This window comes from Elgaria multicarinata, chromosome 12 (assembly GCF_023053635.1).
Source record: "Elgaria multicarinata webbii isolate HBS135686 ecotype San Diego chromosome 12, rElgMul1.1.pri, whole genome shotgun sequence".
NCBI lineage: Eukaryota > Metazoa > Chordata > Lepidosauria > Squamata > Anguidae > Elgaria > Elgaria multicarinata.
The window spans coordinates 13,544,649-13,559,550 of NC_086182.1; the positions used below are offsets into that span (position 1 = coordinate 13,544,649).

At 43.4% G+C, this 14,902-nt stretch overlaps 1 protein-coding gene across 2 annotated transcripts in view; it reads left to right on the top strand.

The window, feature by feature from the left end:
• PPP2R2A (protein phosphatase 2 regulatory subunit Balpha) overlaps positions 1 to 14,902 on the top strand; it is a 90,387-nt gene that overhangs the window by 59,457 nt on the left and 16,028 nt on the right. Inside the window, exon 3 of one of the 2 annotated variants that reach the window (XM_063139243.1) lies at positions 7,139 to 7,236. In XM_063139243.1, coding sequence (XP_062995313.1) covers positions 7,139 to 7,236 — 98 coding nt within the window. The remainder of the gene's footprint in view (positions 1 to 7,138; positions 7,237 to 14,902) is intronic. The other variant, XM_063139244.1, reaches the window with a different exon arrangement.

The following is a 14,902-nucleotide window of genomic DNA, read 5'->3' on the forward strand; positions in this document are numbered from 1 at the left end:
GCTCAGAGCTCATGTGTGGGGTGCGTAGATCTGTTGTGGGGAGAAAGAGGAAGCTGAAAGTAGGAGTTAGGGGCAATGAGAGGGAGTTAAGTGGGTCTGTGAAGAGACTGTTGAAGAGGCTGCTGAGATAGGGCTAGCAAAAGCCCATACATTTGATCACTTTGCTGTTGACAAATGAAGCAGATAGAGGCATCAAACAATGCAATCTTATATTTGTCTATTCTGAAATAAGCTGCTTTGAGTTCAGTGGAACTTCCACCCAGGTAAGCATATATAGCAAGGGTGCTGAACCTCTTTCAGCATATTTTAGCTTAAAGCCTTTTCTGCCAGCAACTGGCATTACCATCTTTTAGAGGTTGTTGTAGCGCTAGGTGGGAGTAAAAACTGCAGAGAACCAGGCACACCACCAAACAGTTGGTGGTTTGGGGGAAGTGAGTGGGGCCATCTGGGGATCCCCAGAGGGCTGGATTGGGACCCCAGGCCTGAGTGCATCTTTGTTATATATAATTGGAGCCTGAATCCTCTAACTGAATACTGGAAATTTAAATGTATTTTCCCCAGCCTTAAAAGTTGTTTCAGTCTCTAAGGCTGGGTTCAGATGACATAATAACCAATGGTGGGTTAAATAATCAATGGTGGGTTATTGTGTAGTCTTGTAGGGACTTTTTCAAATCACAGTTGTTTGTTTGGCCGAAATAACCAACGCTGTGCAGAGTTCATTGTTTGAACAACCGTTGGTTATCGTGTTGGGCACCCTTGACTAATTCATCACACACAGTTGGTTATTTTCGGTGACTACAGAGCCCCCTGGCAAGAGCGACCAAAGCAGAGGCTGCCACTCTAGTACAGCCGTCAGAACTCGCAATGGCTGATGGGAGTGAGGGGGGGCAGAGAGGGCAGGGGGATGTGTCAGTCAAATACACTGTTGACTAATAGTCAACTCGACACTGGCCTTAATCCACACCATAGTTGATTATAATCATGTCGTGTGAGGAGTACCTTGCATGTATGATTTGTTTTGGCATTGACCTTGCATGTATGATTTGTTTTAGCATTGTTTTTGTTATGCTTGTTGTAACCATTGGTTGAAACAATAAAGCTTTATTACTACTACAACCATAAAGTTGACTATTAACCCACCATTGACAATTGTATTAACCAAACACAGCCTAAAAGTAATTCCAAACGTAAGAGCACTTCCCGAACTTGGTAATAGCAGCATTGCATGTGAAACGGCTCTGCAGGAACACAAACCTTTAAATTTTAGTAGGGGGTACACAAAGCCGTTCTAACCAAGAATGGTTTGTTCACTTTAGTGAGATAGGCTGTACATCAAACTAGAAGGCACTTTTGCTTCAAATGAAGAAGGTTCCCAGATATGTTACATGTATATTGACATCAAGAAGCTGCCTGGTAGAAATGCTTTACACCCAGCTCAATTCACTCATGGCACCAAACCTTGGTTTGGTCATGCAGATCAGAGTTTAGAGCCAAAAGTATGGTTTTAACCTTCAAGTATATAGGCATTTTTGTCTGCTCGGCCGTCTAGGCTTGCAGACTCTGGAAGATTGGTGGCAGAGACCTGGCTTGTCTGTTTAGACATCCTCCCAAACCATCGTTGGTGCAAACCATGGCTTGCAAACCCACTTCCAAACATTGGGTTCTGATTCTGCTTTGCCACCTGGTCGCGAAACACAGCTAGTCAATTTTGGGCATGACACTTAAGCCACCCTTATCCCCAAATGGTTTTCCTAAGGAACTTAACAAAAGAGCTATAGGAAGCAACAGAGGGCTCTTATACATGAGCTTTGCTAAAGAATCCCAACCTTCATTTTTTATTATTCTGCCAAGGGCAACATTCCCTCTTCTCCTCTTTCTCCCACCCTTCTCTCATTCCTTCCTGCCACCCATTACCCCCCCCCCCATCTTCCTACCCACTCAGCAGGCTGCCAGGGAAGGGAGGGATCATTCTTGTGTCCTGAACTTGCTGTGGAAATTAGTCCAAGGCCACACGTGGCTCATGAGTTGACCACCTCTGCTATAGGGAATTATTTTCAGTCCTTCAGAAAAGACAAGGATCTGTTGAAAATAACCCTACATCACTAGGGTTGCCAGGCTGTCCTGAAATTAAGGGGATGAAGCCTAGGAACTTAAGAATTGTGCTTGGCAGATCACCGGGTGGGACATGATGAGAGAAGGGTAGAGCCTAGTGGCAGGAGCAGCAGATGGCGCTCAGTTTTGCTTATGTAGCTGGATGGACAGCATAGCTGCAAGTACAGAGTGAATAGCAGAAGGTTTCAATCCAAGCAGAAAACAGCCTGTCCCCTTGATTCTGAATCCATTATCTGAGAGCTTCCCTCTTCCCCTGGAGATCCTGGGAATGATGCTAAAATCCTTAAAACTCAGGTCATCTCCTGAAGCCTGGCATTATTTATATTTATTTATTTATTTATTTATTGCGTTTATATACCGCCCCATAGCCCGAAGCTCTCTGGGTGGTTTACCAAAGTTAAAAACAGTAATCATTAAAACAAATATACGAAGTTTAAAAACATAAAAAGTATAAACACAGTATCCTTATAAAAAACAGCTATTCTGGGGTCCATTAAAAGCAAACAAACTCAGCATATGTTGTTAAATGACTGGGAGAAGAGGAAGGTCTTTCATTTGCCTGGGAGAAGAGGAAGGTTTATACATTTGTGGTTTCTCTTCTGCTGCGCTTTTGGTTTAGAGAGCTAAAGAAGCATGTGCAGAGATAGCACAAAGCTTAAGCTCTCACTTTTGGCAGCCTGCATTATAATGCATCAAAAAGGAGGACAGAACCCTGTGTTTCTTTTGTCCTAGGCCAGAAATCTGACTCTGCTTCTTTTTTTCTTTTTCTTTTTTGTAAATTAAAATCAGGCTATTCTTGGATCTTTCGTCGCAGTTTTACCCTGTGGTCCCTGAGCATCCGATTCACAAATTGCTTTGTTATGCTGTTTTCAAGAAAAGGACAAATTGGTAATGCCAGCAAAGGCCGGCGACTGGTTCTTGGCAAGGGGCAGCAGAATGAGTTCCTATCTTCCCCTCCCCTGCTGCCGCTGGCTGCATCCTTTAGGACCGTTGATGAGGCTGGGCAGTGGGCTGGGGAGGGGGGATTGGGCCCACTGGGAGAGGCTTGTCATTTTGTCCCTGGCCATCTGCCTTGCGCTGGAAAGTTGTCATGGTTCCCAAAGTGTGAGATAGGTGCCCCCTTGTGATGCTTGAGCAGTTGCTAAGGGATGCTCAACTTCTTTGTTGATGTCTGTTTCTTTCCCTTTCTCTGCTGTGGAAGGGGGATGACTAACCCTGTTCAGCCCCCGGAATGCTTGTAGCGAAAATCTGGGATTCTCCCAGGCAAGTGTGGTGATGGTGGGAAGCAAGTGGTCTATTTTTTGCTCCCTTCCCCAAGCCCCTGCATTCTGAGATTTGTGGATGCAATCCTCAAATGACACAGCAACACTCATTGGCTGAGTTCACACAACATGTTCCAACTCCACCATCCCGTGGAGTGGAGTAAAAGTCAACGCAGCGATTGATTGGCAGTTACTCTACCCTCTCTCCTCCCCCAGTCCTCCCAGTGGTATCCCATCAGCCACTGCTGGAAAAAAAAACCACCAATCCCAGCGGCTCTCCTAGAGCAGCACTCCCTCCTTTCGCCGCTCTTGCCAGGGAACTCTGGCTGCTGGGAAACTCCACTCAAGTCAACAGCAACAGGAAACTCCACAGAGCCCTTCAGACAACATGGAACACAATGGTTGTGCAGGAACTCTCTTCTGCACAGCATGGAGATTCAGGGTGGACAACCCTCCAGACAACACTTTCTCAAAGGAGAGAGCAGAAACACTACCTAAAGCAATACACCACCATTGAGAAAAGTGTTATGTGAACTGAGCCATTGAGTGCCATAGAGACAATAATGCTAGCGCTCCTGGGTTTGGGATCTCCAGGCCTGAGTTGAGGTCAGGGTTGTAGGAGAGGGACTATGTGGGGAGGTCAACTCCAAGCCTCTGCTGCTGCACTGACAAGTCTCCATTAATGTGAAGAAACCTAGAGTAAATTTATTTAAGCAAGCAGAACTCTGGCATAACAATAGTTTTCTCTAATAATTCAAACCACTTTTGCTATCTGTTCTGGTTCACATGTAATGACAACCCAGAGTAAGGGATGAATTTATGTTGTTGAATCCTGACTTGTTGTATGTGCGAACCTGGAGCTATGGGTTAACTATAGATTGTTAACTGTAAACAACCCAGGAAGAGGACCCATGGCTCTGGTTCGCACATAACGAGAGCTCATGGGTTAAACCACACACGAGCTGTCATGGACAAGTGGGAGAGAGCAGAAACAGTACCTAAAGCAGTAGTGTTATTATTCCGCTTCAGCACCTCACAATTGACTCCTTTGCAGGTTGCTGAGCGTGGTGCACAAAACTGGACTTCTGAGTTTAGGGGGTAAACAACCCAGCAGTTATCCCAACATCAGACCCTGGGTGATCTGTGATTTCCCCCTTGAAACTGAGTAAGGCACAGAGCTGATGCAAACATGACCATGGTTAAGAGATCAAGGGTGGTCTGCAGGATGGCAAGTTGGCTTGATTCAGTTGTACATAACTGCAGTGGCCCTAACATTGTCAAGTATTGCAGGGGTTGGGGATAAAGGGCTGTACTGTGATATAGATGAAGGCTAAAGGAAATGTCTATTCCCTTCTCTTCATAAGAACGTAAGAAGAGCCAGGCTAAATTAGGCTAATAGCGTATCTACTCCAACATTCTGCACATGCAGTGACCAACCATCTGCCTGTGGGAAGCCCACAAGCAGGACGAGAGTGCAAAAGCACTTTCCCATTTCCCAGAAAGTGGCATACTGATTCTGATATTGGAGGTAATATATAGCCATCATGACTAGAGATGAAACATTTTAAGAAACTTGAAAGTAACGGATGGGAAAACCCCCATTGCTTTACAGTTTGGGGGGAGGATTTGGGGGAAATTTTAAAAAATGCAGTACTTGTGCATTTATTTTAGTGCTCTTTACAGACCTGAAGTCATTTTGGATGCAATCCTATGCTTATGTAGACAGAAAAAAGTCCTATAACTTCCAGGATTCCTTAGCCAGGAATGCTGTGGGAATTGTATTTTACCTGACGGAACGCCTCTCCCGACATGAATATACCCGGTCACTACATTCAACAACTAAGGTCCTCCTCCAGGTGCCTACTCTGAGAGAAGCTCGGAGTGTGGCAACGATGGAAAGGGCCTTTTCGGTGGTGGCCCCCAGACTATGGAACGATCTCCCTGATGAGGCTCGCCTGGCGCCAACGCTGCTATCTTTCCAGCGCCAGGTTAAGACTTTCCTCTTTGCCCAGACATATGGCAGCACATCTTAATCACCCACATGTTTAGTTTTTTAACTGTTTTTAATGTTTTATGTGTGTATGTTCTATGTTTTTAGAATTTTAAATTTTGTATACCCGTTTTTATCTTAATTTTAGAATTTCTGTAAACCGCCCAGAGAGCCCTGGCTAGGGGGGCGGTATATAAGTGTAATAAATAAATAAATAAATACCTGGTTGAGGAATGCTGGCTGTGGAGTGCCAGGGATTCTAGCTCTTTTTTTCTGTCTCAACATGCATGGGATGCATCCTTGTTACTTTAGAAACATAAAATGTATTGTGTATAACTGAGATTGCACATACAGTTTTTATTCAAATATAAAACATTTAAAAGTGAACTCAGCAAACCAAGTTTTACACAATGCATTTTAGCTTCCTGTTGTATATCGGATCAGAGGGAGCTTCAGCAAATAGTCCCTGAATTATCATTGTAGAACCCAGAAGCGGAGGGCGACTGCCGTACAGCATATGTTCCCATTTGTGTGAGGATTTGGTTGGAGTGGAGTTTAGGGAAATCTGCTCTGAGAGAAAATCTGTTGAGAGCTTATTTAGCTGGGGAAGACTCTCTTTTTAGGAATAGCATATTTATTTAAGAATCTTGTAATCTCATTACAATTAAGTAATCTCAGCCTATTACTTGAAGAGTGAGATTTTATTCCCTTTTGTAAATAATTTCTGTCAATGAACATCTTGTTTTTGGTTCGTTTTGGAAGGTGGTCTCTAGTAATGGTGTGTCAGTCTCATGCCTATGTCATAAGAACCAGGATCCCGAGTTTCTTTTAGATATGGAAGGTTTATTTTGATGGCAGTCCTTTGTAGAACGTACTGGATTTATATCGTAGAATTGTTTCATGCGGACCTGTACATGTGAAAGCCAAAGTCTCCTGACTGCTTTACAGAGCTCAAATTGCTAGGGTGGGAGGAGCAGAAGGTTCTGCTGTTTTCAGAAGCCTGCAATGAAGACCACTGTCTTATTAATATTGATTAATGGAGATTGTGGATTTTGTTAAAAGCACCCCATCTCACCCCCTCCCCACTACGTGCAGTGTCAATTTAATTTAGATGCTGGGTGGAGTGTATTGACATCATCGTAAGGAAAGGGGTTCAGTCAGCTGCTCCTCACAATTGCATAGCTTGCCATATGGAGGCAACTGCCTTGGTGGGAATGGATGGGGTTAAAGCAGCCTCATTGCCTCCTTCAGGCTTTCCTGCCGTATAATTTAACAGTTGAGTGGATACAGCCCGTTTGATCTCACTTGGCTCCTCCCACTACCAGCCCAACAAACTGAAAATGTTTTGTTCTGCATGTCATCCAATTCGTGGCTTGTCACACCCCTTACAAGCCAAGATGTGTAAATCAGGGTTTGTTCTTGGCTTGCAAACTCTAGAGTTCAGATGATATGCTAGGCAACCTGGTACCCTACAGAAATCTTGGACTTCATTGGCCATTGGCCATGCTCACTGGGGCTGATGGAAGTCGCAGTGCAAAATATCTGGAAGGCACTAAGTTGCTCAGCCCTGTGTTAAACTATTTCTGTTCACACTAGCAGGAGGAAACAGGCTGCGTGCGCCTGCACGAAGCTAATTCATGTAAGCCACACTTCCCCAGAAACTTGGTTTTCTGTTCCATGTGAGTGTAGCCATTTTGTGTCTCTGTGGATTTTATTAAAATATACACAGAAAAAATATTAATGTATATGTGTGTGTTTTCTCTTTATTATACAGCAGATATAATATCTACAGTAGAATTTAATCATTCTGGAGAATTGCTAGCAACGGGAGACAAAGGTGGTAGAGTTGTCATCTTTCAACAAGAGCAGGAGGTAAGTTCTTTGTTGGCGTTGCGCATTCATGCCCCCTTTCCCAATCTCACGTAGTGACTGCAAGAGGGAATTATGTCTTCACATGAAAATTGTGATCTCTTTAGCGTGTGCAAAGACAGTTTAAAACCAGAATCTTTCTGAAAAGTGTCATGTGATTGATTTTGAGTGTGTGTGTGAGAGAGAGAGAGAGAAGCATAAAAATGCACATTTTGGGAGGATTTGCACATTTTGGGGGGGATTTGCGCATTTTCACTGGTGCGAATTTGTGCAAATTGGGAAATTGGAAAAAAAAATTCTAGCATTTAATTTTGGCAAATACATACAAACCTACCATGCACATCAATAAAATGCATCTGTTGCTTTCCACCTCCAACCATTTCCAGTACATCAGCACTGTAGCAGTATACAATTGTCATTAAAACACGAACAACATCAATATAAAATAAACATTAAAGGATGTTTAATTTGTATGATGTCTCATCAGCCAGACCACTGTGAGAAAGGGCTGGTGACACTAGCTGACACCATTGTATTTGTCAAAGTTCAATGTTATATTCAGGACATTGCTTGTATGGATTAAATAGGACAGGTTTGGTTTCGTTTGCAATTGATTGCATATTAGACCCCGGTTTTCAGCAGACTGGACTAATATTTGACATTTACAATTAAAGGATATTGGGCAGCAGGGCTAGATTTTGGAGTTGTCTTTCCCAGCCATAGGTCCCCAGATGTTGTTAGACTACAGCTGCAATAATCCCCGGGTAGCATGGCCAGTGGGGTGAGAGGGATTATTGTCCAACAATACCTAAGTACCCAAGATTGGGAAAGGATCTGTACAGTGCTAGGCTAGATGGACCAATCGTCTAATTCAGTGGGCCTGTTCACACAATACATTGAACATATTCAGTGGCTGAGTGTGGGATGTCATTGAATCATGGGTCGTTTGTTGAACTGTGGGTTACCGTATTGTCAGGACGTAGGACATTTTCCACAAGGTGGTTTGTTAACCATGCAATGTGGCTTGTTAACCACCATGAACAACCATGGTTTCTCAAGGTGGCTTGTTTGAGAAAAATAACCCACTCTACATGGTTAACAAGCCACCCTAACCCACGGTTCAACAAATAACTCATGGTTCAAGAACCACTGAGTGTGGGTTAATGTGAGGTGTAAGCACAGTTGGGGACACAGTTCGCATGATCAGTATAGCCCTCCATGGCTTATTTAAGCCACAATAGGCTGTGGAGCATGCCAGGCAGAATTTGCGTACTCAGTGCCTGGTGTCTTATTGTGTCATGCAACAACCCCGAGTGGCAGGGGTTGTGTGAGAGCTAAATAACTCTTGCATAATCCATAGTCTGTTGTTGGGTTATGCAAGGGTTGTTTAACCCTCGCACACAGCCCACTACAGGATGACATGACATGACAAGCTGCATCTGGCCCCTGAATATTCATTATAGCCAAAAGCCTGCATCGATTGTGCCAACCTGCCCAGTATGAGACAGATTTGTATGTGTTGTCGTCCTGCATAAAGCCTTCCGCTTGGTCAAGAGTTCACAGAGCAGCACTAATACCGTTTTTCTTTCTGCTCACGGCCGTTTGGATCCAAGCCATTGTATGTAACTTATTAGAGCACTGCTTTTTCTACCATCTCTGAGCTTCAAAATAACATCCTTCTTTTGTTCTATTAAAATCCTTCTTGAGTAGCCTACATTTGTGCCCATAATAGATTGCCCTACATAGGGTTTCTCCTGCAGTTAATAGAACTGTTGGACAAGAGGTGAGCAGGCGCTGAACATTTATGAGCACAGGAGGTATTTATCATATGAATAGGAAGTATTTTGTTCATTTCATTCAACGGCTTTGAAATTACTTGACCGGTTTGCACTCATAAATTGTCCTTCTAGAAGCTCCTGGCACTTAGATACTCCTTTAGTGTTGTGTGTAAGGCTATTGTTAGTAGCCTGACTACCTATGCCTGGAGTGTCCAACATGGTGCCCATGGACACCTGTCTGGGCACCCACCAAGCTCCTTGTCCCTCCTGATTGTTCATTTTATTAAGGCATACTCTATCTAGCTCAGTGTGATGGAGCACATGCTTGGCATTCAGAAGGTCCCAGGTTTGATCCCTGGCTTCTCTAGGTAGGGCAACAAAGGACCCCTTCCTGAAACCCTGGAGAGCGGCTGCCAGTCAGTGTTGACAGTGCTGGGCTAGATGGACCAATGGTCTGACTCGGTATAAGGCAGCTTCCTATCTATCTATCTATCTATCTATCTGGGATGTTGGGATGCTGTAAAGTGAAGGGCTTATATCTCTAGGGGTGTAAAGGTCCAGAAAAAAACAAATGGAAAAATTCGGGCGGAAAACACACTCACACCCCATTTTCCCAGAGCCTTTTTGGGTCCCCCCCCCAAAAAAAATAAGAAAAATGGATTATGGAATGTTTTATTATACAGCGTTTAAGGCAAGGTGTTCAGATGTGTACTTCTCTAAACGATTTCTAAAAACTATGTACAGTATCAGATTATTACAATTTCTGTGCACCGAGGACAAGCCAGTCCTAGGTTGCAAACGGAATACAACTCTCAAATGCAAACCAACTTGGACATAATTACATTTTATGTTCCTAAAGTAACAAAGTTGACTTTCAATATGAAAAAAGTGCTGATGTTGCATTTTTTCCAATTTCTCCGAAAATTTCTGTTTCCCCTACAAAGAATCCAGAAAAAAACCACCTGTTTTTTCCCCATGGCTTCAAAATTTCCAGAACTTTACATGTCTACTGCCCTCCAGTGCTGTCTTCATTCAGGTTCAAGAGAGTGGTTTTGTATTTTGCAGCTCACACCTTACCTCTACTTTGTACTTAGGTAGGGTGTTTTTCTTTTAACCTCACCAGTTTGATTTCTGAGAAATGAGTTCTGTGGCTGGCCATGTCCACCATGGAAGCCATTTTATAAATGGGTAAGCTCCCTCCCTATGGCAGCCGTTTTATGAGTGCACCCATGTCTCCCTAAAAATGCCAAATGTGCCCCTTAACCCAAAAAGGTTGGAGATTCCTGGCTTATGCAGTTATTTATGCTTTTGTGGCCTAAAACAAAAGAGGAGCCAGGTTTTGCAAAGATCGATTTCCTGCTGTTCTGGGCTGGGGGTGGTGGGGGTCTGCAGGAGAGGTGCCTACAAGCCTGCAGTGTTTCTGTAGCTGGTTTAATAAAATTCGCTCATTGATCTTAGAATTAACATTCCACTTCCCACCCTCAATATTCCTTAGCATTCAAGTCGCCTAGTCCTTTCTGTTATACCTTGCTTGATGGAGAGATCTAGAGATCTCGGATCCTTGGTCATTTTTGGAGTGATCTTTTGGTCGGCCTGATGCAGGTACATATACCAATCAGTTTTTATACAGGATCACAAAAAATGTGCAGGCTTTATTCATGAAGCACCACAGCATTTAGATATCAACTTTGCACCTCCTACAGCTTTTGTACTTCTTTTTGGTAACTATTTGTCCTTGCTTACTTTGATCTTTTAGTGCCACCTAGTGGGAATACAGCTGGCGACAACTGTCTATCTATCCCACCTTTCTGTTTGAACTGAAAAACTCAAGGCCACGAAACTTTTTTAAATGAGATATGGCAAGTGTATTATAAGCTAAGCCAGTGTGGTACAGAGCCAGCGTAGTGTAGTGGCTAAAGTGTTGGACTGGGAGTCGGGAGATTCGGGTTCTAGTCTCCACTCCGCTATGGAATCCCACTTTGGGCCAGTCACAGACTCTCAGCCCTACCTACCTCACAGGGTTGTTGTTATGAGGATAAAATAGAGAGGAGGATTACATATGCCACCTTGGGTTCCTTGGAGGGAAAAGGGTGGGATATAAATGCAATAAATAAATAAGTAAATAAATAATGTTCTGTGTGTCTCTGCTGGCAGAGGTGGGCAAGAGAGCTTGGCTATTGGGCGGTATAAAAATGTAATAAATAAAATAAAATAAATAAAATAAACCCTCTTGCCCCAGCCCTCTACATATCAAAAGACGTGAAGGGGCCAGGGCGACATCCCCTTGATGTCATTTGGTTCCCCATCAGCACTTGGGGCTGACGATCCACTCGGTGTGTCAGCTGGGAAGCAGCTTTGCTGCTCCTGACCTTTCTTCTGTTGGGGAAGCCCAGCACCCCCGCCCCGCCCTCCAGTGAATCTAGCTTCTGGCTGATGGATCGGGTGGATCACCTAGCTAGCGCATCAGCTGGGAAACTGCTTTTTCTGCCCCATTGGGGAGAACATGCAGGGCAGGCAAAGTTGAGCTGGCCGAAGAGCTCTGTTCACCGAACACAAGGGAGCCGGCTGAGCTTGCAGAAACTCTTGTAAGTGCCAGCTGAGCATTCGGATGGCTTTGCTCATCTTTCACATTCCCCATAAGGAGAAGGATAAAGCAAAGCCAGTCAAGCGACCCTTGTGATCTCCAATCTGTGGTTAGAGATAACAAGGGGATTTCTCTCCTCTTCCCCACCCATTTTGCCCTTTAGCTGTGCCCACCACAGGAATGTGACCCCTGAGAGTTTCTCTGAAATCAAACTTTGCTCTCAGAATGAAAGAGGTTTTCACCCCTGCTCTAACCATGCTGATTTTGATCCTTCCCGTTGTTTCACAAAAGGCTGCTCATCTTCGTGGGCTTTGCAGCTTGCTGATCATACCAGATCCTTGTCTCCTCATTTGGACATACACTGGGCTGCTTAACACAGCTGTTTCATGTGTACGAAACCCCCGCTTAATTTATGCCATGTTAGCTGCTTGCCAGTAGCACAGTTTATTTATTTATTTATTGCATTTACATCCTGCCTTTTTTCCTCCAAGGAACCCAAGGCGGCGTACATAATCCTCCTCTCCGCTTTATCCTCACCACAACAACCCGGTGAGGTAGGTTGGGCTGAGAGTCTATGACTGGCCCAAAGTCACCCAGTGGGTTTCCATGGCCGAGGGGGACTAGAACCCAGATCTCCCAACTCCCAGTCCAACACTTAGCCATTACACCACACTGGCTCAGTTGATGCATAAAGTCCAGTAAAATAGTTTCACCATTCATATGCATATGATTAAAACAACAGTTTTGAAAGTGGGGGTGTATTTTCTTATTTAGGTGGTGCACACATGTTTATTTAAAGCAGTTTCTTACCCTACCCTTCAGCTGAAAAAGATCGCAGAGTGGTTTAGATAAGATTACTTACAAACAAAACAGTCCCTGCTTTTAGGTTTACAATCTTAAAGATACGACACAAAAGGAAAAGGGGATGTGAAGGGAAGAGGAAAACAAGTAAACTTGGGCACCAGTTCTTAATGGCTCTGTTCAGACAACACGCTAGTCAACGCAGTGTGAGAACTCCACTCAACGGTTGAGTTTTTAGGAGGTATTCCCAAACTCAACAAAACTCCACCGTTGTGTGACTGTCGGCTACCATGGAGTTGAGTAAAAGTTAATGTGATGTTTGATTGACAGTTCCTCCTCCCTCCCTCCTCCCCCAGTCCTCCCGATGGTATCCCATCAGCCATTGCTTCAAAAAAACAACCCCGGTGGCAGGTGGCACTTCTTCCTTTCGTCGCTCTTGCCAGGGAATTCTAGCCAGTGGGAAAAGTGCACTCAGCACAACAGGAAACTCCACGGAGCCCTCCATACAACACGCAACACAATGGTTGTGCAGGAACTCTCCTCTGCACAGCATGGATATTCAGTGTGGAGTGTTTTCCCCCAACCCTCCCCCCCCCCCAGAAAAACACTGTTGGGTAGAGTTTCCTCTGCAGACAACACATTTCTCAACGGTGGTGTAAAAACTCCACGGTGGAGTTCTAAAACCACCGTAGAGAAATGTGTTGTCCGAACTGATCCATTGGGTTGAATTCAGACTATGTTAAGCACATTTTACTCCCATTGAAATCAGTGGAACATATTAGCCATGACTAGCTAAAGTCATCAAAATTACTTCGCCACGCACAAATGTTGGGCTGTATGTTGGTAATTGCTATTTTATTGTCAGTGTTTTGTGATGATTGTTCTGTTCCCTATGTTGTTGTCCACATATTGTTCTGCAATAAACAATTTATGGACAAATAGCCTGTCCTGTGTTCCATGTAAACATGTTCCATGTTTACCCTACCCTGTGCCTGTTTGCATTCTCTTCCCCTCCTTATTGTTCTACTATGATTTTATTAGATTGTAAGCCTATGCGGCAGGGTCTTGCTATTTACTGTTTTACTCTGTACAGCACCATGTACATTGATGGTGTTATATAAATAATAATAATAATAATAATAATAATAATAATAATAATAACAACCAAACACCACCCGTCAGAACAGATGATCCCCCGTAGCAATTAGTAAAAAACAGGCTAACCATGGAGCATCTCTTGAAACACGATCCCTTCATAGATTTCAGCAGACATGTAATTTCACTCCCCGTCATGCCCGGGCTGGAATGTGGTAACAGCTCAACCATGAAGTGGAGCAGTCTATGAAGCAGGAAATGAGTACTGTCCCTAAGTTGATAATGTAAGCGAGAGTCATGCCTGCACAATGTTAATTACTTTGGGCTGGAATTCTGCTTAAAACACCACTGGGGATTAATGTCTCCCTATTGCTTGAGAAAGACACCTGTGATGTTTTTTGAATGACGTCAGCATCCTCTCAGCCTGGACGTGACACCTGAGTATGCTTCATCATCTCACAGCATTGTTATGTGCTCGCAAGTGTCAAAATCTTTTAGCTTTTTAGAAAGCAGCTTGAACAGAAGTACACCAATGAGCTTATAACTAAGGTTTCCTACAGCACAATAGCTGTTCCTGTGCACGTCCAAAGTTTTGCCAGATCTTCTTGTACTTGCTGGGCCACAAATTCTCTTTTTGGTGGTGGTGGTGGTGGGGAATAGAGGAATAGTCACAGGAACTAGTGGGTTTGGCACAGTAGTCTAGCCATTAAAATAATGGCTACTACACTTTTTTTTTGGGTAGAGTTGGGTATCTTATGCTGCCTTCATTTGTGCCCTGTGCAAAGTTGATTAAAAAAAATCAATGGAATTTTTAGTTTAAGTTGGATTTTTCCCCTATTTAATTATGTTTCAACATTTTCTTAAAACAATTAGTAAAAAAAAGAGCCTAGGTCAAAGATATTGTCATGAATACTAATTATGCTTGCTGTTGTTCTCCGCCTCAATCCAATCGGAGAGGTGGGTATGAAATAAATTATTATTATTATTATTCACCTTTTAGTGGAAAAGGGAGATAACCTGATCACTGTACGCACTGTGTACACTGCAGGTGTGTACAGAAGTGCATGCTTCCTCTCTCTCTTTCTCTCTCTCTCTCTCTCTCTCTCTCTCTGCCTTGTCACTCTCTAAGTACAAAGATAGAGAAGGTCAATGAACAGAGAATTTAGGGAGACGGAGTACAGTACAACACCAAGTACATTGTTGGTGCTATATAAATAAATATTATTAATAATAGATCTGAACAATTTATTGCAATTCTATACTGCTCAATAGCCGAAGCTCTCTAGGGGTTCACAAAAACTAAAACCATGAAGACTATTCGAAGTATAAAACAAACAACAGTATAAAAGTACAATCTAAAAGCACAACCAGGATAAAAACAAGCAGAAATGCAGAGATTAATACAGATTTA